This window comes from Eumetopias jubatus, unplaced genomic scaffold (assembly GCF_037043125.1).
Source record: "Eumetopias jubatus isolate StellerSeaLion01/CBP00866 unplaced genomic scaffold, mEumJub1_p1.0 scaffold_15, whole genome shotgun sequence".
In the NCBI taxonomy this organism is placed as follows: domain Eukaryota; kingdom Metazoa; phylum Chordata; class Mammalia; order Carnivora; family Otariidae; genus Eumetopias; species Eumetopias jubatus.
Window position 1 is genome coordinate 58,526,992 of NW_028274821.1, and position 25,194 is coordinate 58,552,185.

The following is a 25,194-nucleotide window of genomic DNA, read 5'->3' on the forward strand; positions in this document are numbered from 1 at the left end:
GTTGGTTAAGCAGCTGCCTTCTGCTCAGGTCATGATCCAGGAGTCCTGGGATTGAGTCCTGCATTGGGCTCCCTGCTCAGCAGGGAGTCTGCTTCTCCCTCTGACCCTCCCCCCCATGTGCTCTCTCTCTCAAATAAATAAATAAAATCTTAAAAAAAAAACAATGGAAAGAAAAATATGGGTAAATAAAACAGGCTTTAGTTTCTAAATTATGTTCAGTAATAGAAATATTGTCCTATGTGGTTCTCATCTTTGTAGTAGAAATATTTTAAGATGATTATATTACAAGTGGAGGAATGGTAAGGTGGCTTAAAGGCAATATAACAACTTCTGTACTTCACTTGAACTGGTAAAATGTTGACAAGCTTAGACTGTGATGTTATATATGTAAAATGTATTACTAAGAGAGACCACTAATGTACAATGTGCTACATTAAAATATATTACAAATAAAAACAGTTCCAAAAAAATGTTTAACCCACAGGAAGGCAAGAAAAAGAAAATAGAGAAAAAGCTTGAGAACTCTAGAAAACAAAAAATGATAGATTTAAGCCATAACAGTTTAAGAATTACATTAAATGGAAATGATCCAAGTACATAAGAGTTTGGCAGAGTGGATATAAAAACATGACTATATATTGATACATAGAACAACTTGGATGGACCTCAGGGTTGTTATGCTGAGTGGAAAAAGGCAATTTTGAAAGACTACTTTGTATATGAATCTATATAGTATTCTTGAAATGACAAAATTATGCAGATGGGGAACAGATAAGTGGTTGCCAGGGGTTAGAGATGATGAAGGAGGGGATAAGCATGACTATAAAGTAGTATTATGAGGGAGAGCTTGTGATGATGGAATTTTTTTTTTTTTTTGGTGATGGAATATTTCTATATCTTGATTGCAGTGGTAGCTGTGTGGGTCTACATATTTGATAAATACTGTAGAAAAACATATATATATTATGTTAATTTCCCGGTTTTGATATTGTAGTATCATGTAAGATTATGTAAGATTTCTGTAAGATTTAACTATTGTGGGAAACTGGGTGAAGGGTACATTGGACTCCTATTATTGTTGCAATTTTCTGTAAATCTATAATTATTTCAAAATAAAAGTTAATCCTATAGTAAACATTGTACTCAGTATTGAAACATTAAAAAATTTGTGTACACACACACACACACACACACACACAGGAGTATCACTTAGCGATAAAAAGGATGAGATCTTGCCATTTGCAACAACATGGGTAGACCTAAAGGGTATTATGCTAAACAAAATAAGAGAAAGACAAATACCATATGATTTTACTTGTAAGTGGAATCTAAAAAATAAATAAACAAAATGCACAAATAGACTCATAAATACAGAGAATAAACTGATGGTTGCAATTGTGGGGGTGGGGTGTGGTAGGATGGGAGGGGAGATGGGCAAAATGGGTGAAGAGGAGTGGGTGGCAGATAGAGGCTTCCAGTTATAGAGTGAATAAATTATAGGGGTGAAAGATTAAAGCATAGGGAATATAGTCAATGGTATTGTCATAGCATTGTATGATGACAGATGGTAGCTACACTTGTGAACATATGGACTTGTTGAATCACTGTTGTACACCTGAAACTATATGTGAATTATACGTCAATAAAAAATTTAAGTTCAAGGAGTTAATATTTAAAAAATTTCCACTTGGGACGCCTGGGTGGCTCAGTCAGTTGGGCGTCTGCCTTCTGCTCAGGTCATGATCCCAGCGTCCTGGGATTGAGCCACACATCAGGCTTCTTACTTGGTGGGGAACCTGTTTCTCCCTCTGCCTGCTGCTCCCCCTGCTTATGCGCGCGTGTGCGCTCTCGCTCTCTCTGACAAATCTTAAACAAAATTCCCGCTTAAAATCAAACAATTCAAGGATGCCAATTTTTATTATTTACATTCAGTAGTGTATTAGAAGTCCTAACCTGTGCCATAAGACCAGAAAAAGAATGAAAAGATTTTAGGTTTGGAAAGAAAGAAAAAAATGATGATGTGATTTTCTATTAAGAAAACTAGAGAATCTAGGTCTAAAAGAAGAATGTAACAGTTACTGCATTTAAGATAGTTTACAGAAGTTAGCTGCATTTCTATGTAGTACATATATCATTGGCAATAGCAAAAACAAAAGGGTGCTGTAGTGAAATCTAGCAAAAGATGTATGGGACAAGATTAGATTAATTTCATAGGAAATTATAACCAAGACTGTTAAAGAGGTAGACATGCTGTATAAGAAACCTAAAAATTTTTGTGCCACCCTCCAGTGGAAACAAATATTTTATTATTTTATTTTATTTATTTTATTTATTTTAAAGATTTTATTTATTTATTTGAGAGAGAGAATGAGAGAGAGCATGAGCGGGAAGAGGGTCAGAGGGAGAAGCAGACTCCCTGCTGAGCAGGGAGCCCGATGTGGGACTCGATCCCGGGACTCCAGGATCATGACCTGAGCTGAAGGCAGTCGCTTAACCAACTGAGCCACCCAGGCGCCCTATTTTATTTTTTTTTTAAAGATTTTATTTATTTGACAGAGAGAGACACAGCGAGAGAGCGAACATAAGCAGGGGGAGTGGGAGAGGGAGAAGCAGGCTTCCTGCTGAGCAGAGAGCCCGATGTGGGGCTCAATCCCAGGACCCTGGGATCATGACCTGAGCCAAAGGCAGATGCTTAATGACTGAGCCACCCAGGTGCCCCAACATAAATATTTTAAAAATGTAAAGTTTCCTCATTTGATTTATAGATGTTAACTGTAGTTCTGATCAATCTTAACACTGATTTTGGGAACTTGCCATTTGATTCTAAAATTTACAAATGTTTGGTTATCATTTGAAAACCTGTTTATGTAATAGTGACATTAAGAAATTAATGGGGAAAAACCTTATGTGAAGAGATGTAAAAAAAAGAGTAAGCATAACAGTGTAGAACTAGGTAGGAATCTCTTGCCTTAGCTGGTATCAAGATTTTAAAAATAACCTCTAGAGAGAAGTATATGATACTTAAATATACATATATTATGACAAAGAAGTAGGACGTAGGTCAAATTTGATACAGAATTCTAAGATTTAAAATAATGATAGCTGAACCAATCTTTGTTACTTTCTAGGTGTAAGTATCCAAATTCCAGAATTAATCGGTAAAACGAGGTCACCAAGACTTCTGAGGATTTTATTTTTCAAGTACTACCAGTGCAGTTTGACTTTTCAAGTGAATTTCTTTGCTGTTGCTTTTACTAAAATATGATACATGTCATGAAAACATTTTAATTTACAAAATCAGGAGTTAATTTAAAAATGGGAACTGAAATAAATGCTTTTTTACATTTCAGTGTCCTTTCACATCAATTCTTTTATCTCCCTCTTCCCCCATTTACACAGAAACTCAGTATATAAAAACCTTCATTTTCCACAACAGACATAATATTCACCTTCTTTCTGAAAACCCTGAGGGCTACGATACTCCTTTTTTTTTTTTTTTTTTTGTCTAAGGGCCCACGGATGAGCAGTGTCAGAGGCAAGTCTAGAGTCAGTCTGATTTCTTGTCCTGTACTTTTCCCAAATAACTGCAATGATTTTCTAGCATTAGCAGCTGCTATTTTTGTTCCACTTCTGTAGGATTATTATAATATTTCCGGAGTTGTCATTGAAATGTTGGGAAACACTCAGATTTTAGATGCTGTATCTTCATGACAAATACTTAGAAAAACATGCTCCTATGATAATGATTTTCTCAAGGGCCTATGTTTATTATACCTAGGGCTAGAGTAGACCTTGAATTAGCAATGATTCCATCCAATTCCAAAGAGATACTTGCAAACACCATGGAGAAAACACCATGTAATTAGCCCATTTTAATAGAGCAAATAAACATAAGACTAATCAATAAAAGTAGACTTTTGCAAACATAAAATAGGAAAATCTAATGAGAATGACAACATTGCAAAAAGCAATTTTATTAGCAGATGCTAATGCATGAATTTCCCCTTGATATGCACTGTTTTGTGGATAGATGTGCATTTTTTCTGGAGAGCAGATCTGCAGCTTTTGTTAAATTATCAAAGGAATGTAAATTTAAAGGTTAAGAATTTACAGTAATACACAACGGGAGGGAAGGCATGTTGGCACAGTTTCAAGGAGGAGCAAGTGATGGTAAAAAAGAGAGGGACTGTACCTAGGAAAAACTGAAAAGCAAACAAAATGTATATACTTCGTTTCTGGACTTTTGGTATCCTTGTGCTGTCTTTCCAAAGGAGATTTAGAAAGATTTCCTTTTTTTTTTTTTTTTTTTAATTTATTCTTAAATAGGAAAAGCTCTGGATTTAAGATACTGTAATTCCTTTATTTTAGCCCCGTGTCTAACTAGCCCCAAATACCTGTACCCAAACTCTTGGAGATTTTGTGGGGCTAGTGGACTTTGCCTGTCTTTGGAATGTTGGGAAACACTCAGATTTTAGGTGCTTTTATCTTCATGACTAACATGTAGAAAAACACGCTCCTCTGACTTTGATTTTTTCATACCTTTTTAATGCTGTTTCTTATGTCTCTTTTCTTATCTATATTTTACCCATTTCCTTAGTCCTACTTCTATTTGATGAAGTCTTTGATTATTATCCCACCCTCCTCATCGGTCCTTTCTTTGTGGCCCATTTCATCTGAACACTGCATTTTGGTTTCTAGACTGACAGTGAATTATATGATTGGATCTTTCCTCTGTGTGCTTGCATTTTTTTTTTTCCAACTTCCTTAGGGTAGAGACAGTGGTTTTTCATTCTTTCTCTTCCTTCTGTTGCTGTGGCATTTTGGTGAAATGGAAAGAACTAAATTTATAATCAAAAGACATAAATCCTTTATCAAGCTCCATTACTTATTATCCATATGATGTTGCCAACAGATTCTTAATCTGACCCAGCCACAGAAACTCTCTGAGCTTGACTTTTGCTAATCTGTGAAATGGAGATAAAAAGGAAAATTAGCATAAGCTCCCAACATCTGTTAACAAGAATGGTCCATTGTGGTGCTCTAACACCCTGGAAATTTACTGTTGTCCTTTAGAACTCTACTGTTAGACATTCATGACCTTCTGCTGGAATACCAACTTCTCTACAGCTTTCTCTAAACAACCTTGCATCTTTGTTTCACTCCCTCAAAATTGAAGTTGGGAGCATGTGATTACTGCATCTAGGTCGGCTGCCTTTGGCTTCTGTAGTGTGTTTTAGGTTCTGCCTCCCATCTCTCTCAGGATTCCTTCAGAAGAAGAGTGTTTTGATACTAAGGAGTCCATAATAGCCCATAATGAGGTAGCCAAACAGCTACCTCATCCATTTAATTCAGTTTTTAGGCAGTTTTTTTTTCTTGCTTAACACCATTGTTTTAATTTGTAATTCCCTAATGACATATGATGTTGAACATCTTTTCATGGAGTTACTTGCTATCTATATATCTTCTTGGGGTGAAGTGTCTATTAATGTCTTTTGCTCATTTTAAAGTCAGGTAGTGTGTTTTCATAACTGTTGAGTTCTAGCAGTTCTTTGGGTATTTTGGATAACAGTCCTATATGAGATGTGTCTTTTGCAAATACTTTTTCCCAGTCTGTGGCTTATCTTCTCATTCTTTTGACATGGCCTTACACAGAGCAGTTTTTAATTTACTGAAGTCCAGCTTATCAGTTACTTCTTTTGTGAATTGTGCCTTTGTGTTGTGTCTAAAAAGTCCTAATCATATCCAAGGTCATCTGAGTTTTTTCTTATGTTGTCTTCTAGGAATTTCATAATTTTGCATTTTACATTTAGGTCTGTGATCCATTTTGAGTTAATTTTTGTGAAGGTCTGTCTCTAAGAATTTTTTTTTCCCCCACCATGTACATGTCCATTAGTTATAGCACCATTTGTTGAAAAGGCTGTTGTTACTCCATTGTATTGACTTTGCTCCGTTGTTGAAGATCAGTTGACTGGGGCACCTGGTTGGCTCAGATGGTGGATGGAGCATGTGTCTCTCGGGGTTATAAGTTTGAGATCCACATTGGTTGTAGAGGTTGCTTAAAAATAAAATCTTAAAAAAAATTAGTTGACTATAGTTATGTGGGTCTATTTCTGGCCCTCTGTTCTGTTCCATTTGATCTATTTGTTCTTTCACTAAAACCATATTGTCTTGATCACTATTAGCTTTATAGTAAGTCTCCAAAGTTGGGTAGTATTGGTCTTGAACTTCAGCATAGAGTTGGCTATTGTGGGTCTTTTGCTTTTCCGTATAAACTTTAGTCAGTTTGTCCATATCCACAAGATAGCCTGCTGGGATTTTTTTTTTTAAATAAAGGCTCTTCTTTTACTTTATTTTGAAAGTAGCAAGCCAATGAATGAAGGAATGACATTTTAAAGGTTGGCAGACTATGTCAGAATTCTGTTTAATTACATAGTTACAGTTTATCACATGATGATACAAATATAAGTGAATCACATTATAGTGCTAACAATATTAAATAACTCCTGGGTAAAAATCATCAATTTAGGTGTTCAAAATCTCAGTCATGCAGGGTTGTGGTGTAGAGTAGTATTTTTGAACTGCTTTTTTTAAGTGGTGGAGGAAATTTTAATATTAACTTGCTGGGATTTTGATTAGGATTGTATTGAATCTCTAGGTCAAGTTGGAAAGAACTGACATCTTGACAATATTGAGTATTCCTATCCATGAGCATGGATTATTTCTCTAATTACTTCTTTCATATCTTTCATGAGTTTTCATCATCTAGATCTTGTACTTATTTTTTTTAGATTTATACTTAAGTATTTAATTTTTTGTGCTAATGTAAATGCTAAGTGTGTTTTTTTAAAAAAATTTTTTTTAAGTAAGCTCTACACCAATGTGGGGGTGGAACTCATGACCCCTAGATCAACAGTCACATGCTCTACCAACTAAGCCAGCCAGGTAACCCCCTTTTTCCAGTTTTAAATGTGGATTCTTGATTTCTTAATATTGACTTTTGAGATTTCTTATAGTCCTTTATCAGTCTTATTATACATGTTTTGTAAATATTTCCTCTTAAACTTGCCTTTTTTTTTTTTTTAAGGTTTTATTCATTTACTTAGCATGTATGCGAGCCAGGGGAGGGGAAGAGGGAGAGAGAGAATCCCAAGCAGACTCCCAAGCAGACTCCATGCTGAGTGTGGAGCTGGACTCAGGGCTTGATCCCGTGACCCTGAGATCACGACCTGAGCTGAAATTAAGAGTCAGAAGCTTAACTGATTGAGCTACCTGGGTGCCCCAAACTTGCCTTTTTAACAGTGTCTTGAGGAATGCATGTTTTAAATTCTCAGTCTAGTCTATCCATTTTTTTCTTTTAACGTTCATGATTTTGTATTCAATTTAAGAAATCTTTGCCTAGCCCAAGATCACTAAGATTTTCTGTTTTCTCCTAGATATTTTATAGTTTGGGCTCATATTTAGTAATATTCATGATTCATTTTAAGTTTTACGTGTGGTATGAAGTAAAGATAATGTGTATTTATATATTCCATATATATATTTCAATTTTATTTCATTGGTCTATGTCTAATTTTATGCCAGTGCTACACTATCTTGATTACTGTAGCTTTATAGTAAGTCTTAGATTAAATGAAACTATTAAAGAATAATTGGGAAGAGGGATTGACGTGAGACTACAAGGGACAGTCCAGTGGGAGACATACTTTGATTCAGTAAAATAGATTTTAGCATTAAATGTTGCTTGAAAATGGAGAAGGTCTTGTAAAAACGTACCGAATTACCCATTCTCTTGGATGTGTTAGGCAGAGCTTGGATGTCAGCTAAGGTGAAGCTTTTAGTTGTAATTTAGGACAAGGAGAATGGCAGATCTGTACCCTCAAGTATCCTTTTCAGGCATTGTTTTGGGATTTCCTTTTATTCTCTCCCTACCCCTGCACACTTAGTCTTAATCTTCATTGATGGGAAAATATTTGGTGTTTACTGGAATTTGGCAGTTCTCCTGCATCTTTGTTGTCTTTGACCTTTCTTAGAAGCTGGCATGCTGCAGTCCTAATGTGGGATTCTTTCTTTTGCAGTTCTGCACTGATGTTTTGTAAATAGCTCTTTGTGGTCATTTGGATAGGAGCTTTTCTTGTTACCTTGTTTATTCCCAGCAAGAAATTACTTCTCCCCCTTGTTTAAAATCTGTCTAAATTTGGCCTGTTGAACTCTTTTGGCATGATTGAAATGGGGGGAATTTCTATGATGGGCTTTAAATGGGAAACATATATAACTTAAACCTTAGATACGTGAAATGAAACACGTTGCCTGCCAAAGGAGTAATTGAGTTTCCTCTATCATTAAGAGGCTGTAAGAGATTTCTGCGTTGAGGATGAGATTAGACTGGATGATTTATAAGGGCCCTTCTAACTCTCTGCCTTCAACCTTTGCTCAGAAGTCCCAGCATCTTTTCTTTTAGACTTAGACTTACAAATCTAGTTCTAACTCTAACCTTGGCATATGGTAGATGCTCAAGATGGTTTAGTTAATGAATTTGCAAAAATTCTTCATGGTGTCCTCTTTTTTTCTCTTGCAGTTAAAAGAGCCAAATTCCAGGGCTCACCAGGTAAGGCCGGCCTTTAATTACGTCTTTTCCCTTCATACTTGATGTGATTTTAAAATCAGCCTTTAGGGGTGCCTGGGTGGCTCAGTCGTTAAGTGTCTGCCTTCGGCTCAGGTCATGATCCCAGGGTCCTGGGATCAAGCCCTGCATCGGGCTCCCTGCTCAGCCTGCTTCTCCCTCTCCCACTCCCCCTGCTTGTGTTCCCTCTCTCACTGTGTCTCTCTGTCAAATAAATAAATAAAATCTTAAAAAAATAAAATAAAATCAGCCTTTAAAAAAATCAATCTTTTAAACAGTCATGAATTTCATTTAATTCATTGATTAAATAAATTCACAAAATTTATTAAATTATTAAAAATCAGTATGGGGAGATGTTGGTCAAGGGGTACAAAGTTTCAGTAATGCAAGATGAATAATTTCTGGAGAATTAACATACAACATGTTTATAATTAATGAGTACCGTATACTTGGAATTTGCTAAGAGGGTGGATCTCGAGCTGTCAGTGTGCACATACACACACTTGAAAATGGTAATTATGTGAGTTGTGATGAATATATTAATTAGCTTGATTATGGTGGTTATTTCACAGTAGGTATCAAATCAAGTTGTACACCTTAAATACCTACAATTTTAAATTGTCAAACCTCAGTAAAGCTGGAAAAAATCAATGCTGTTGTTCCCCACTCTGGCAACCATCAGTTTGTTCTATTTATAGGTCTGATTCTGTCTTTTTTTTTTTTTTAAGATTTTATTTATTTGAGAGAGAGAGGGAGGGAGAGAACAAGTGAGAGGAGGGGCAGAGGAAGAAGCAGACTCCCTGCTGAGCAGGGACCCCCCCCCCCCCCCCCCGACACAGGACTTGATCCCAGGAGCCTGAGCTCATGACCTGAGCCAAAGGCAGATGCTTTACCGACTGAGCTATCCAGGTGCCCCATGATTCTGCTTTTTGTAAAACTGCATAATTTTAATGATGCTCAAGAGAAGATTTACCTTCTGCTATAAGTGCATGGCAGGGCCTATTTTCTCACACTCCTAACATTAGGTAATCATTTTAAGTAATCTTTGCCTATTTGATGAGTCAAAAATGATAGTCTTTTTTTTTCATTTTATAATGTGAAGATTAATTTCTTACACAGAAAAATGAACTCTTAGTTCAGTGCCTCTAATCACGGTTCATGTAAATGTAGTAGGGGGAATGCAAAAGGTGCTGTGTTTAAGCAATAGTACTCAATTTATAGTATCAGGTTAAAGAATCTCCTTTTCCCAACTCTGTGATAATATTGCCTTTTTTTTTTTTTTTAAGATTTATTTATTGATGGGGCACCTGGGTGGCTCAGTCGTTAGGCGTCTGCCTTCGGCTCAGGTCATGATCCCAGGGTCCTGGAATTGAGGCCCACATCAGACTCCCTGCTCAGTGGGAAGCCTGCTTCTCCCTCTCCCGCTCCCTCTGCTTGTGTTCCCTCTCTCTCTGTCAAATAAATAAATAAAATTTTAAAAAAAGTATTTATTTATTTGAGGGGTGCCTGGGTGGCTCAGTCAGTTAAGCCACCAAGTCTTGGTTTCGGCTGGGGTCATGATCTCGGAGCCTGGGATACAGCCCCATATCGGGCTCTGTGCTCAGCATGGAGTGTGCTTGAGATTCTGTCTCTCCCTCTGCCCCTCCTGCTTGTGCTCTCTTTCAAATAAATAAATAAAAAATCTTAAAAAAAATTGAGAGAGAGAGAGAGAGCATGAGCGCACAGTGGGGGAAGGACAGAGAGAAGGGAGAGAGAATCCCAAACGGACTCCTGCTGAGTGGGGAGTCTGGCTGGAGGGGTGGGGGGCTTGATTTGACCTGCTGAAATCAAGAGTCAGGTGCTCAACGGACTGAGCCACCCAGGTGGCTATTTATGTAGGTTGTGGTTTAGGCCAGCCTGAATAGATCAAGCATGGAATCCCTTTCCTTTATGAGGATTTTTTCTCAATTCTTGTCCCTGTCAACAGCTAGAGGTAACCCTTTCCTCTCCTTCAATCCTTTACCATTTTTTCTCTTTCTCTTATGGTACTTATTCCTTTTTTTGTTAAGTTATGTATATTATCTTTTCTATTAGATCAATTAGATTTGGTTTTTTCAAACTGAAGATGGGTTATAAAATCAATTCAGTTGGTTATGATTAATGTTTTAATAGTGTAACAGGAAATATCAATACAAGTATCACATCTTGTATTTCATGAAGCTTTTGTTTTCATTTGTGTGTATGTATGTCTACAGGGTCAAATATGTATTTCTAAAATTTGAAAAACTATTATAGCTTATACTTTTGAGAATAGAATGTATTTTATAGTTTTTTACAGCTCTGTATGCTTAGAATGATGCCATATAGTACAATATATAATTTTATTTTTTCTTCAACATAAAATACTTTAATTTGGGTTACTCAGTTCCAAAGACTTTGTGAGATTGAGTAACAATCTGAGCACTAAGTATTACATCTTCATTGTGCATTTTTTTTTTGCTTTTTTTTAAAGATAAATTTAATACATATGTGACCTTGAAAGTGCAGAATGTGAAGAGCACAACTGTAGCAGTTCGTGGTGATCAGCCTTCTTGGGAACAAGATTTTATGTTGTAAGTATTTTGCAGCAGCAGCCGCCTACAATATTTATGAAAACTACAGTTACAGGAACAAGTGAGGGGTATTGTGGGGTGAAGTACATCTGCAGTTTTGTTCTCTCCTGCATTTGTAATTGATTCTACATTATGTGAATTATGAATGCAAATAAACTCCCAATTCATTTATGTGGGTAAATATACTGTCTAGTCAGATTTTCCCATGGTCAGAATTAGGATATAGTACAATATAATTAGCATGATAGTAAACATAATTTAAATCTTGCTTCGATTCTCAGAAGGCTCCTTGAAGGAAATTGTGTGCACGTGCGTGTGTGTGTGTGTGTGTGTGTGTGTGAGAGAAAGAGAAAGAGAATGTCTGTGTGTGTGTATACCCAGGTTACCTGCTATTGAAGATGAGGATTTCTTTGCTTAAAATCCTTTTGCTTTATGGAGTGAAATGTTCTACCTTCCTCTAGTTAATAAAAATGAGTAACCATTAGGATTTCTTACATATGACACAAAATGTAGCATATTATCGTAAGCTCTGGCTTTAAAAACTTGACACTTCCTTTTTTTCCTCTGAAATTTGAGGCATTTTTTTTCTGCTCTAGAAAAGGGGAGAAAAATGTAGAATATCATTTTGAAGGACTACACAAATCATTGAGCTTCTCTGAGTGCCAATTACTTTACCTGTAAAGGTCTGTCTTTCTTACAAGGTTATACTTGTTTTCTGGGAAGTTAGGCATATGGTGTCAAACAAGAGAATGTATTAAAATTGCTGTGAGTTTTGAAATGGAAGTGAAATTGACTTTACAAGTTTTGTAGTGCATCTCAAGCACATAGGGATGATGATTTTCATGTAGATACATTCCAATCCTTCGGGCTTTTGATGTATTGCTTCTTATAGTACCATTGAGGAAACTAGATTATAAATACTTTAAGGGTAAGATTATGAGTGGCTGGGCTAATAAGATAGTAGCAGAAGGGATAGAAAAGGATGGAAAGAAGGTGTTAAGGAGATAGACTTGTCTTGCATGATTGGGTAGGTATGGTGTTACTCATTAGGATAGGGGACAATATAAATTCACTTATGGACAAACTTATATTTGAGGTTCTTTTTTTTTTTTTAAAGGAATATAAAACTATTGACCACTGTTTACCAGTATTTACAATAAAGTAAACAATATACAGTTGGATAACATTCTGACTACAAAGTTACTGTTTTTCCTGGTTTCTGCTGAACCAGTAACTCAAATACTGAGAAGACTGAGCCTACATGTCAGGAACGAGTTGGGGTAAAGAAAATAAATGCAGGTTAAGAATTTGGATTATAAAAGTCTGTTCACCCATTTATTCCAACAGGTGCTAAATTGCCAACATCTCTAACCATCTGATTATGATTAGGTTTCCATGAACAAAGTCTTAGACATTCCATGAATCATGACCTTTTAGTCAATACAGCACAGAGATTTAAACTTCTTGAAAAGGAATGGTTCACTAGAAGGAACCTTTAAATGTCCATTTAACTAAGTTTTGCTTACCTAATTAAAACACACCAGGACTTGTCTAGTTTTGTCATTTGGGTGGGGAGGTTGTTGGTGGTGATAAAATTTTCCTTTCAGGGATCTTGCAAATGAACTTGCATTTATGACTGTAGATATGAATACGGATTCTGATATGGCTGCTTTTAAATTGTCCAATTTAAAAATCTGAAAGGTTAAGGCTTCAGGAAAAACTTCAGTTTAACTTTAAGTGATTTATTTCTTAAGTTGCTGAAAATGATAGCATCCCGGAAACACAGGCTTATCCATGGTTATAAATGCTGTTTTTGTTTTGGTGAATGTTAAAAAACAAAAACCATTTATGTATGTATTTTAAGTATACACACAAAACCCCCCTAAATAAACAAAAAATCCAGAATGGTCCTTAGGCATATAGGAGTTAAACACAAATTCTGACTGAGTAACGACTGTGAAGATTTCCCCCAACATTTAGAAAAGGTGTTCTCTGATGCAGGGGGATAATATACCATGGTCTCAAATATTTTTTTTCTGATAAAGGAAGCAACTACAGAAAGCTTTTATTTGTTCAAAGTAACCAGTGCTATAGATGCAAAAAAAACCCCAACAACTCCCCCAATACTACTTCAAAACAAACATATCGAACTTGATTTTCATTAGAATGTTATTTCTTCACACTAATAAATCAAAAAACAAAGACCCGGATTTTATATATATATATATAAAAAACAATGCAAACAATTATTGAGCTTCATCTTCTGGACAAGAATGCCAAGTTAGTCTCTCTTCATAAATAGCAATTACAATCTGAGGACACTTCATATTTGCCTCTTTTGCCAGCACCAAGTCTGCCTCATCTGAATCTTTCCACTTCATGAGAAACATTAATTCTCCACTGCTGTCCGTGGCACCAATTATTCGTTCAGGATCAAGACCTCTGGCAAAGCCTCTTGGTTTATCAGCAGCATCTCTTTTCTTCTTTGATTTGCTATCATCAGATTCACTGTCAGATAAAGATTTTCTTTTTGTACCATCTTTTTCTTTACCAGCTTTTTGAGAATCAAGAAATGCTTCAATTAACTCTGGACAATCTAAATTTTCTTCAGGTTCCCAAGTATTGTCAGCATCTGTAAATCCCTTCCACTTCAGGAAATACTCCACCTTCCCATTCACTACACGTCAGTCCAGTACTTTTTCCACCACAAATTCTTCAGACTCTGCCTCTTCTACTTTTTTACTCTTTCCATTTTGTTTCTTTCCCATTTTTTGCAATGTAGTTTTATTGGAGGCCATTTTTTATTACAGACTTGAAGAGCCATTATTCACCGCCTCCGAGCTGCTCCGGGTCCTGGGTCTGCGGCGTCTCCCTATATTTGAGGTCCTTATAGGACTAGTAGGAAGAGAGGTTCAGAAGATAGGAGCTTGAACCTGGCACTCAGGAAAGAAGTAGGGGTTGGAGAAATATTTTAGTCAGTTGGAGCTGTAGGCGTAGATGAGGAAGCTTAGGGAGATGGTGAGTAAATTGAGAACAGGGCCTGAGGTAAAGCCTGGAAGGGCAGCAGCATTTAAAGTGGGACAGAGGGGACTAAAAAGGAATGAAAAGAGAGATAGGAGAAACAGGAAGCTGAGAGAGAACTGGGGCTTCAAGAAGAAAGAGAGCCAGTTTTGTCACATTTCTTACTGGTTGTCTCACTCAAAATTACAAACCTCGTTCATTACCTTTCTCAGTCACAGTGCCGTGAGAGTGAGACTGTGTGTTTCTCTGTACCTGTAGTGTGCATAGTCAGCTATGAGTGGTTTATTGAAGTCTCTTCCCATGGCTGTTTGGCATATAAAATCCAGAAATCCTACCTTCCTCTGACTTCCAGTTGGCAGTAATAATCACTAACTGTTAAAACTGTTCCCATTGTGTGAAACCTAGCGATCTTCTGTAGCCTCTCATCAGCATAACTAGCTTTATTCTTATGTGTTTATTTTCCAATTTCCTGTAACACTTCCTCTTTAAACCCTTCTGTGATACGTGTGAATTTTTTTCATCTCCCACCTTGAGATGCTGTGTGACTTTTGCTTTCTCCTCTGTTACACATGGATTTTATTAGCTACATTTTCCTCTTTTGTGCTCCTCTTCCTTATTCCTCCTACCCTGCTCTTTTGTTACTGGCAGCTCCATTGCTGGTCTCTTGTGTCCCTTTCTCCTTTTTCCTTCTTTCTAATGTATTATATGGCAGTATCTAATACTCACTTTTGTATTTTTCGTTGTTTATCTTTAATATTTCTGTATCTTACTTCCAGGACTAGATTATTCATTTAAGGGTAAACAGGGCATCTTTAGTTACTGTGAATTTGCCTAGCTCCAGATCTTGTATATGTATATGCACATATACTATTGATTAATTAATAGAGAAGTTTCCCCAGAGCTCTGGGGATGAGGCATAAACAAAGCTCTCAGACTTCTTTTAAGTTGGGCCTGCTGGACACACATAGATGAGATGAGAAGCTTCTTATAGGAGATAGCCTCTTGGAGTTTTATTCCCCAGAGTTCCCTAAAGAACTTTTTTCTATCCAAGTCAAGCTGTAAAGGCCTCTGGCTATTTCTTTCGTCTATTGGCTTGAGATGTTGCTTAGGAGTTGCTTTAGGAACACTATGTATGTATCCCCATGCAATTTTTCTTTTCCAGATTCAAAAGATTTAGGGTTGTCAGACGTCTTTTCCAAGGCAAATTGATTAATTAGGCTGAATGAAACTGTGTGACAAAAGCTTAATTTCCCCACGCTGTGAACACCTTAACTTACTGGCTGGGTTTAGTCACCTACTTTGTGGCTTTGAACAGCTCTCGAGATAGTTTAGAAGGTTTTAGAGATAGGAATTAGGTCCTATATTGTGTGTCTTGCTCAAAGTACCAAACCATATGTATTATATGTGCTGAGGAAACATTAATTAAATGAACAAATGAACTCAGTACATTCTCTGTTATAGTGTATTTAGTTAGTAAAAGGGGTGAATTTTCTTTGCTTCACTTGTTTTCAGCACATTTGATGAGAAGTCTATGGCTGTATTACCACATCCTAAATGTGTGATTCTGAGAACATGTATTTTTTTTAAGATTGTTTATTTATTTGAGAGAGAAAGAGAGCACAAGCAGGCGGAGGGGCAGAGAGAGAGGGAGAAACAGACTCACTGTTGAGGAGGGAGCCTGATGCAGGGCTTGATCCCAGGACCTGGGATCATGACCTGCGCCGAAGGCAGACGCTTAATTGACTGAGCCACCCAGGTGCCTGAGAACATGTATCTTAATAGAACAGGGAAACCAAGCTTTCTCTAAGGTGTGAACTTGAAACTTCATGTGATGAATAGCTGTTGTCTCCCTGAGAATACCTTTCTGCTTTTTTGCTAGAATGGGCCTTTTTTCATTTTTCTTGCATTTCCTTTCAAATAACCCCATATTTCAATAAGAGCTTTCTGGAGGATGTTTTTGGCATAATATAGGTACTTGCTTGTTCCACTTTAAGACTATAATTACGTTTGAGTTGGCCCTTCCAAGCTGATATTCTACCATGTATGATGTTGTTTTTGCTTAGTGGTTATGTGGCTCTTTCTGGAATGATTTCTTTTCAAAAAATTTTTTCCTATTTGTTATTACAGGATAATCATTGTGTTTATCATTATTTTCTGACAAACATTTTGTTTATAAATGACAGTGTCTATTTTAACTGGGTTCTCCAGGGGCTGAGTGGAGTGAACTGGTATACTCCAGTATCCCTTACCTGCCTCTGACCACAATTTCCCATCAGATTTAGATCTTCTTATGGGCCATTTTACTTCTGCTTGGACTCCCTTTCATAAATCTTGTAAAGAAGCCTTACCTTTTCCTAAATTTCCTATATATAGTTTGTAAGTGTAAGTTGAGGGCACTGTTAGTATTGATAATAAAACATATAAAACTGCTTGGTAAGGGTAGAGATTATAGACTTGCAGGTCTGGCAGTAATGCCGTCCTTACCCCCATTTTTTTGTGAAACGCATTAATCTAATCATGTTTGTAGTTCCAGAGGCAAGGGGACGGATGGACAAAGGCATTTTTGTATGGATTCTTACATACTTTTCTAGGAACCTAAAGAATGGTTGTTGTATTCTGGGACATTTTGATTTTCCCTGACAATAGGATCCTGGTGAGAAAGTATTCAAGGTTTAGCAAAACAGGAGATGTGGATGTAGGAGATGTATATTTCATATTATTTGGCTTTCTTTTTTTTTCAAATTTATTTTTTTTAGTAATCTCTACACCCAGCATGGTGCTCAAACTCACAACCCTGATATCAAGAGTCACATGCTTTTCCTCCTGACCCCGCCTGGCACCCCTATCTGGCTTTCTTTAAAGGGCTTTCTTCTTTCCTTCAGTGAGATTAATCGCCTGGACCTGGGTCTAAGTGTGGAGGTATGGAACAAAGGACTGATCTGGGACACCATGGTGGGGACCGTGTGGATTGCACTGAAGACTGTTCGTCAGTCGGATGAGGTTAGTCAATGCATTGCCCATTTGGAGGTACAGTTCTAGCCCATGCTTGTCCCCATCCTAGCTCCATTCAGCTAATATTCACCATGCATCTCAGATTGCTCTGTCCCCCTTTCTAATTAGTGAGCATGCAACCAGCCTATTCTTAACCTCACACAGAGGTTCAATGGATTTTATTTAAGTCTTGTCTTCTCTGTACCTTATGACTGAACTCAGAGGTGCCAGAACTTCTCTTTAGCCATATCAGGTTGATAGCCCCTTCTGAGTACTGTGTGTGAGGGAGAAGGAGAGAAGAAGGGGAGTAGGTGTGTGTATGTGATCTAGGATACCTGTGGTTTCTGCATTCTCCTCTAAGAAGCTATCCTAGGAGAAGTCCCATTAAACTTCCTCAGCCTGGATCCTGTTCTATGCTTTATTTCTTTGAGTCACCAATTCCCAGGGAACTGGTTTCAATCTTCCATCTTCCACATATAACCCTAATAGAGTTTAAGGAATTACCATGGGTGGCAGTTGTTATACACTCTGTCTCTATACATTATTTCCAAGAGTGGTTTTCTACTCCATTTTCCCAGATTGAAACATAACTCAGCATCATTTCCCCATAGACACTCACTTTGAACCTGGAAAAAATGTACTATATTCCTGTTTGGCTTTAGCATTGACTATGTGTTTTCTCTGGGAGTTGGGATAGTGCAGGTGTGCCTCTCTTTCCTAAAGTCTTTTAGTTCTGGCTGTCTCTACTTCCCCAGGCAGATGGGCAGTTCATTTTTATTGTGGCTCCAGTTCAGATCTATTTTAAGTAGCAATGTTAGTAGCTCTTTACTAATTAGAAGTAGTAACACATATTAAGTGACACAGTCATTAAAAATTGTACAGATTAAATATTGATCTATAAAGATATTTGGTTTTTGAGTTTGGGTACTCCAGAATTCTATGTTCAGTGGACTTGTAGAGAGCTGAGCATGGTGGAAGCTGCTCTTCCACCAAAGAGGGAGAACAGAAACCACATAGCAGCAGAGGCAGGTGGTGACAGTGGTGTGTTTGCCTCATCAGGATGTGAGTGGTCCCCAGGAGCTCTCCAACAATGACATTCAGAAAAAAACACCAGCTCTTAAAACAGGAGGAGTGGAGCCATGAAGAAATAAAGTTTAATCTTAGACCTCTGTTTTCTAGGAAGGGCCTGGGGAGTGGTCCACGTTGGAGGCAGAGACATTGATGAAAGATGATGAGATCTGTGGAACTAAAAACCCAACTCCTCATAAGATTTTGCTTGATACAAGATTTGAGTTGCCTTTTGGTGAGTCTATTGAATTAGACTTTAAAAACCATTTAACACACACACACACACAAAAAAAACCATTTAACACTTTTTACCATATTGTTAACAATTGTTTGCTAGTCTCATTACTGTATTTTTTGTCTTGTCAGCTATCTCCTTTGAGGGCATTCTGTCTTCTTCTACCCTAGTCCCTATAACACCTAGCCCAGGAATGGTACAGGCTGTAGAATGATACTCATTAAAGAATCCACGCTAAGCGTATTCTCTTCAAGTTAATAGGTTTCTCTGATTATTTTAATGACTTAGGAAATACTTGCTTGTTAGAGAACACTGATTTATTCTTTTGCTAATTTAACATTCATTGTCTTGAAGTGAATGTATACCTTGTGATTTGTCAATTTAAACATTGAAGTAGCATTAATAAATAGAAAAGTGTTTAAAGAGTAAGTCAGAGAAAGACAAATACCATATGATTTCACTCATATGTGGAATTTAAGAAACAAAATAGATGAACATAGGGGAAGGGAAGGAAAAATAAGATAAAAACAGAGAGGGAAGCAAACCTTAAGAGACTCTTAACTCTAGGAAACAAACTGAGGGTTGCTGGAGGGATGGTGGGTGGGGAGTTGGGGTAATTGGGTTATAGGCATTAAGGAGGGCACTTGATGTAATGAACACTGGGTGTTATATGCAACTGATGAATCACTAAATTCTACCCTTGAAACTAATAATACACTACATGTTAACTAAGTTGAATTTAAATAAAAAACTAAAAAAAATAATTTTTAAAAACAGAAAAAATACATGTTCATGGCAAAAATAGGTTTTTTGTATATATACAGTTTTGCTATAGAGTGGATCTGTGGAGCTCCTTAAAACTGTCGGTCCATCCCTCATTGCATTTTATTTTACTTATTTTTATTTTAAGTAGGCTTCATGCCCAATGTGGGCTTGAATTCAGGACCCTGAGATCAAGAGTCGCATGCTCCATGAACTGAGCCAGCCAGCACCCCCCAAGGCATTTTAAAAAGATATTCCTCTTGGGCGCCTGGGTGGCTCAGTTGGTTAAGCGACTGCCTTCGGCTCAGGTCATGATCCTGGAGTCCCAGGATCGAGTCCCACATCGGGCTCCCTGCTCGGCAGGGAGTCTGCTTCTCCCTCTGACCCTCTTCCCTCTCGTGCTCTCTATCTCTCATTCTCTCTCTCTCAAATAAATAAATAAAATCTTTAAAAAAAAAAAAAAGAACATTTTATAAAAAAAAAAAAAAAAGATATTCCTCTTTCAACACTGCATCATTTATATCCTGTCATTGGTGGCAGTGTACATTTCTATCTAGATTTTGAGTTTCATGAAGGCTCTTGTGTATTTTATTTTGGTATCTTTAGAGTTTGCTTGGCACATAATAGGTGTCTGATAAATGGTTTTTTGAATAAATGTTAAGGTAAAAACTCAGATAAGTGAGGTCTATCTTTGATGTGTGTTAACGTGACTGTGCTAAGCTTGGGCCTCTGTGATAACCACATTTGGCATACAGTCTTCAAAGGCTTAATAAAGGGAGGCGCCTGGGTGGCTCAGTCTGTTAAGCCTCCGACTCTTGATTTCGGCTCAGGTCATGATCTCAGGGTCATGAGATCTAGTCCCAAGTGGGGCTCCCTGCTCAGTGCAGAGTCTGTTTCTCTTTCTGTCCCTCTGCCCCTCCTCCTGGTCGCATGCGTGCATGTGTGCTCTCTCTCTCAAATAAATAAATAAATCTTTAAAAAAACTGAAAATAAAAGGCTTAGTAAAGGGTCTTTCTATGGGAAGAATTTTAGCTTACAGCGTGCCATATTTTGGCAATGGAATTTTCTTTTGGATAATTCAAAAACCTGTGAAATACTCTATTCAGTTATATACCATTTTTTAAAAATAGTTACATGAATTTTTTTATTTTAAAAGTTCAGAAAATACAGGTATGCAAAAAGAACATTAAAATTTCTTATCAACTAGAGATTTTTTTTACATGTTGACATGTATCTTTTATTTTCAAAAATATTTTAAAAAATACTTATTTGAGAAAGAGTGTGGGTGGAGGAGCAGAGGGAGAGAGAATCTCAAGCGCCTAGTGTGGAGCACAACAAGGGACTCGATCTCTTGACCCTGAGATCATGACCTGAGCCGAAACCAAGATTTGGATGCTTAACTGATTGAGCTATCCAGGTGCCCCAAGATTTCATTCCTTTGATGGCTGAGTAATATTCCTGTGTGTGTGTACTAGATCTTCTTTATCCATAGAATGGAGTTTCCTGTTTCTGCAAAGAAACATTATTGAGATTTTGATAGTAATTGCATTCAATATGTAGATCACACTGGGTAGTGTTGGCATTTTAACAATATTAAGTCTTCTGATCCAATGGGAATAATAGTACATTATTTTGTTTTTTGTGTGAAGATTCAAGATCAAGTTCATGGCAAGAACCAAGCCCACCAGTAAAATTAGTCCATCACTTTCTAACTTCGATTATTTGATGGAATAAAGGATTATTGACCCATGATTAAATTAATAACCTAGTAATGTAGTTTCTTCTTTTTTCATGGTAGATATCCCAGAGGAGGAAGCCAGATATTGGACCTACAAATTGGAACAAATCAATGTCTTGGGAGCTGACAGTGAGGTAGGAATGGCCTTATTTGCAATATAGAGAGATGGGGAAAATTTCTTTCTAGGACACTATAATTTGCCAAGGGAGGGACCCAGGAGCATGTTAAAAAATGAAAGAATTTAAGCTGCAGTAAGGAAAGAAGGCAACTGGAAGATCACTGGACATTCATTAGAAGGATTTGTCTCCCACTTTTTCTATTTTTCTCATTGTCCCCCGTAAATGGCAGAGTTGGCATTTAGTCTGACTCTAGACTCTGAGTGAGAGCTTATACTAGGGAAACTGTCCTCTTGTTACACAGATGAGCAGAAGGCATTTCATCTGCTAATCCCCAGATTTTTAGATAAACAGTTGACCCTTGAACAATAGGAATTTGAACTGCGTGGGTCCACTTGTACACAGATTTTTTTTTTTTAAGATTTTTATTTATCGGGGTTCCTGGGTGGCTCAGATGGTTGGGCGTCTGCCTTCGGCTCAGGTCATGATCCCGGGGTCCTGGGATCGAGCCCCGCATCGAGCCTGCTTCTCCCTCTCCCTCTATTGCTCCCCCTGCTTGTGCTCTCTCGTTCTCTATCAAATAAATAAATAAAATCTTTAAAAAAAAAAGATTTTTATTTATTTGTCAGGAGGGGGGTGGAGAGAGAGAGTACAAGCAGGGGAAACAGCAGGCAGAGGGAGAAGTACACTCCCTGCTGAGCAAGGAGCCTGATAATGGGACACTATCCCAGGATGGTGGGATCATGACCTGAGCCCAAGGCAGACGCTTAACTGACTGAGCCACCCAGGCGTCCTGTACATAGATTTATTTATTTATTTTTTGGATAAACACAGTGCTATAAATGTATTTACTGTTATGATTTTATTAACATCTTTCCTCTAGCTTGTAAGAATACAGAATATAACACATATAAGATGCAAAATATGCTTTGACTGTTTATTGCTAAGGCTTCCAGTCAAAAGTAGGCTATTAGTAGTTAAGTTTTTGGGGGATCAAAAGTTGTATGTGAACTTTTGCCTGTGTGGAAGGTCAATGCCTGTAATCCCCCATTGTTCGAGTCAACTGTATATTGTTATTTGTATGTTATTTTTAGGGTTGCTTAGGGTATTACATTGCTTGGTCCTGTCTTATCGCCAGAGAGAAGTCTGGTGCACAGAAGGGAACACAGTCAACTTAGTCTGAGCCATTAGGAATGGGGGATGTTTTTGTTACTGGTGGTGAAGGGAAAAGATAAGATTTTCATTTTTGGGCATGTTGGGCTGTTAGAAAATTGGTGTGATTATAAGGTAGAATTTGGAGTGCTAGCGGATATTTCAATGGAAATGTCTGATAAGGAACTTTAGGAAAGAATATGAAACTCAGGGTTAGATAGGGTGAGGAGCTATAGGCATAGAATTTGGATTCATGAATGGTAGCATTGATTCATAATGGTAGCATTTGGAGTCCCAGGAATAGAAGAACTCACTCAGGTAGAATACATAGAAAGTATTGAAGAGGAATGAGGACAAAACCTTGGGGGAACATCAAAGATAGAATATGGAAAAAAACCAAAGAGATGGAGAAAGAGTTGCCTGAAGAGAGCAAGTAGGAGAAAAAGGTTCATGGAATAAAGGAAAAAAGGGTTTTAAGGCAGAAATTCTTGATACTGTCCAATATTATTAAGAACAAAGATGATGAGGGGCGCCTGGGTGGCTCAGTTGGTTAAGCGACTGCCTTTGGCTCAGGTTATGATCCTGGAGTCCCTGGATTGAGTCCCGCATCAGGCTCCTCGCTCGGCAGGGAGTCTGCTTCTCCCTCTGACCCTTCCCCTTCTCATGTGCTCTCTCTCTCAAATAAAAATAAATAAAATCTTAAAAAAAAAAGAACAAAGATGATGGGTAATGAAATGGAGCTGTTACGTTTGGCAGTTAATGACCAGTATCTATGGATTAGTGCAGGAAGCCAAAATGAAGTGTTTTGATGAGTATATGGGTTTCCTAGGGCTGCCATAACAAAGTACCACTAGCTAGGTGGCTTACAAAAACAGAAATTTATCTTCTCACAATTCCGGAGGCTAGAATTCCGAAATTAAGCTATTAGCAGGGTCAGTTCCTTCTGGATGTTCTAAGGAATTGTCCTATGCCTCTCTTCTGCCTTTTGGTGGTTTTCAGTAGTCCTTGCTCTTCCTTGGCTTGAAGACACATTGTTCCAATCTCTGTCTCTGTTATCACATGCCTCTCTGTCTCTCAGTCTGTCCTCACAGTGTGTTCTCTTGGTGTGTCTTTGTCCAAATTTACATTTATGTTGTAAGGGCAACAGTCCTTGGATTAATTGGATTACATCTATAGAACCCCATTTACAAATAAGGTCACATTCATAGGTCCTGAGGATTAATACTTCATCATATTTTTTTGAGGTACACAGTTCAACCCACAATGAGTTAAATCAAAGATGAAGAAATGGAATTTGTGACAAGTGCAAACTTCTCTTGTCAGGGTTTTCTCTTAATTTAACTGAATCCTCTGTAGGCTTCCTATTATTAAACTACATAACTCTTCTCATGCCCAAGCCAACATCTCAACTTTTCTTGTTTGTTGAAATCTTCAATCTTTCTTTTTCCCTTGATCCAATCTTCCTTTTTCCCTTGATAAATGCCAGATCAACGCTATCTTTGTATCCATTTTACCCTTTGTGCTTTTTGTTTTCCCATAGCTGGTATACAGTTTTCCAAACTCCCATCTTCTTTTTTTTCCCAGTAAAGAAACACATTGCTGAATGCCTGCCTGGCTCAGATGATAGAACATGCAACTCTTGATCTTGGGGTTAAGTTTGAGCCCCACATTGGGTGTAGAAATTACTTAAAAATAAAATCTAAAAAAAAAAACCCACATTGTACTTTTGATTTTATAGGCTTACCATGTGTCACTATGTAGAATCAGATGAAGAAGTTAAAACAATAAAAAACTGAATGTAACTTATACAAATATTGCAGAATTTTACAAGTTCTAAAAATTAGGGTTCTTGGGGCGCCTGGGTGGCTCAGTTGGTTAGACTGCTGCCTTCAGCTCAGGTCATGATCCCAGGGTCCTGGGATCGAGCCCCACATCGGGCTCCCTGCTCATGCAGGAAGCCTGCTTCTCCCTCTGCCTGCTGCTCCCCCTGCTTGTGCTCTCTCCCTCTCTCTCTCTCGCTATCTCTCTCTGTGTGTCAAGTAAATAAATAAAATCTTTAAAAAAAATAAAAATGGTGGTTCTTGGTCTGTGGTTCTCAACTCCCTCTAAAATTTTTGCTTTTTGTTTCTATTCTAGGATTTAGAGTTTACTAAGTTTATCTCTTCTATTCCTTCCTTTATAACCCTCTTGTTGTTTTAAAGATTTGTTTATTTAAGGGAGGGAGAAAGAAAGGGAGAAAGCGCATGTGGGTGTAGGGGCAGAGGCAGAGGGAGAGAGAATCCTCTAGCAGACTTCCTGCTGAGCATGGAGCTGGATGCGGGGCTTGATCCCAAGACCGTGAGATCATGACCTGAGCCGAAATCAAGAGTCAGCCGCTTAACTGACTGAGCCACCCAGGTGCCCCATCCTCTTGTTTATTGAATAGTTTTTGAAATAGAATTCACATACCATACAGTTCACACATTTAAAGTATACAATTTAGTATATTCAGAGTTGTACATCCTTAGAATATTTTCATTACCCCATAAAGAAATCCTGTGCCCTTAGCCATCATATTCCAATTCCCTCATTTTCTGAGTCCTAGGCAAACACTCATATACTTTCTATACATTGGCTTATTCTGGACATTTCATATAATGGAATTATACAGTATGTGGTTCTTATGATTGTCTTCTTTCCCTTAGCATAATATTTTCAAAGTTTCTTCCATGTTGTGGCATGCATCACTACTTCATTCTGTTTCATTGCCAAATAGTATCCCATTTATGGTTACACTGCATTTCATCCATTTATCAGTTGGTGGACAATTGGGTTGTTTCCACTTTTTGGCTGTTATGGATAATGCTGCTATTAACATTGATGTACAAATTTTTTGTTTGGACATTAGTTTCCTCTTGGGT

The 25,194-nt window shown here is 37.5% G+C and overlaps 1 protein-coding gene and 1 pseudogene across 1 annotated transcript in view; one reads left to right on the forward strand and one right to left on the reverse strand.

Moving 5' to 3' along the window:
* The window catches only part of UNC13B (unc-13 homolog B), a 213,361-nt gene that overhangs the window by 37,618 nt on the left and 150,549 nt on the right, over positions 1–25,194 (forward strand). Inside the window, exons 2-6 of the mRNA XM_028115241.2 lie at positions 8,576–8,605; positions 11,112–11,211; positions 17,115–17,232; positions 18,403–18,526; positions 21,087–21,160. Of these exons, the coding sequence (XP_027971042.1) occupies positions 8,576–8,605; positions 11,112–11,211; positions 17,115–17,232; positions 18,403–18,526; positions 21,087–21,160 (446 nt within the window). The remainder of the gene's footprint in view (positions 1–8,575; positions 8,606–11,111; positions 11,212–17,114; positions 17,233–18,402; positions 18,527–21,086; positions 21,161–25,194) is intronic.
* On the reverse strand, positions 13,458–14,009 carry LOC114218240 (chromobox protein homolog 3 pseudogene; annotated as a pseudogene).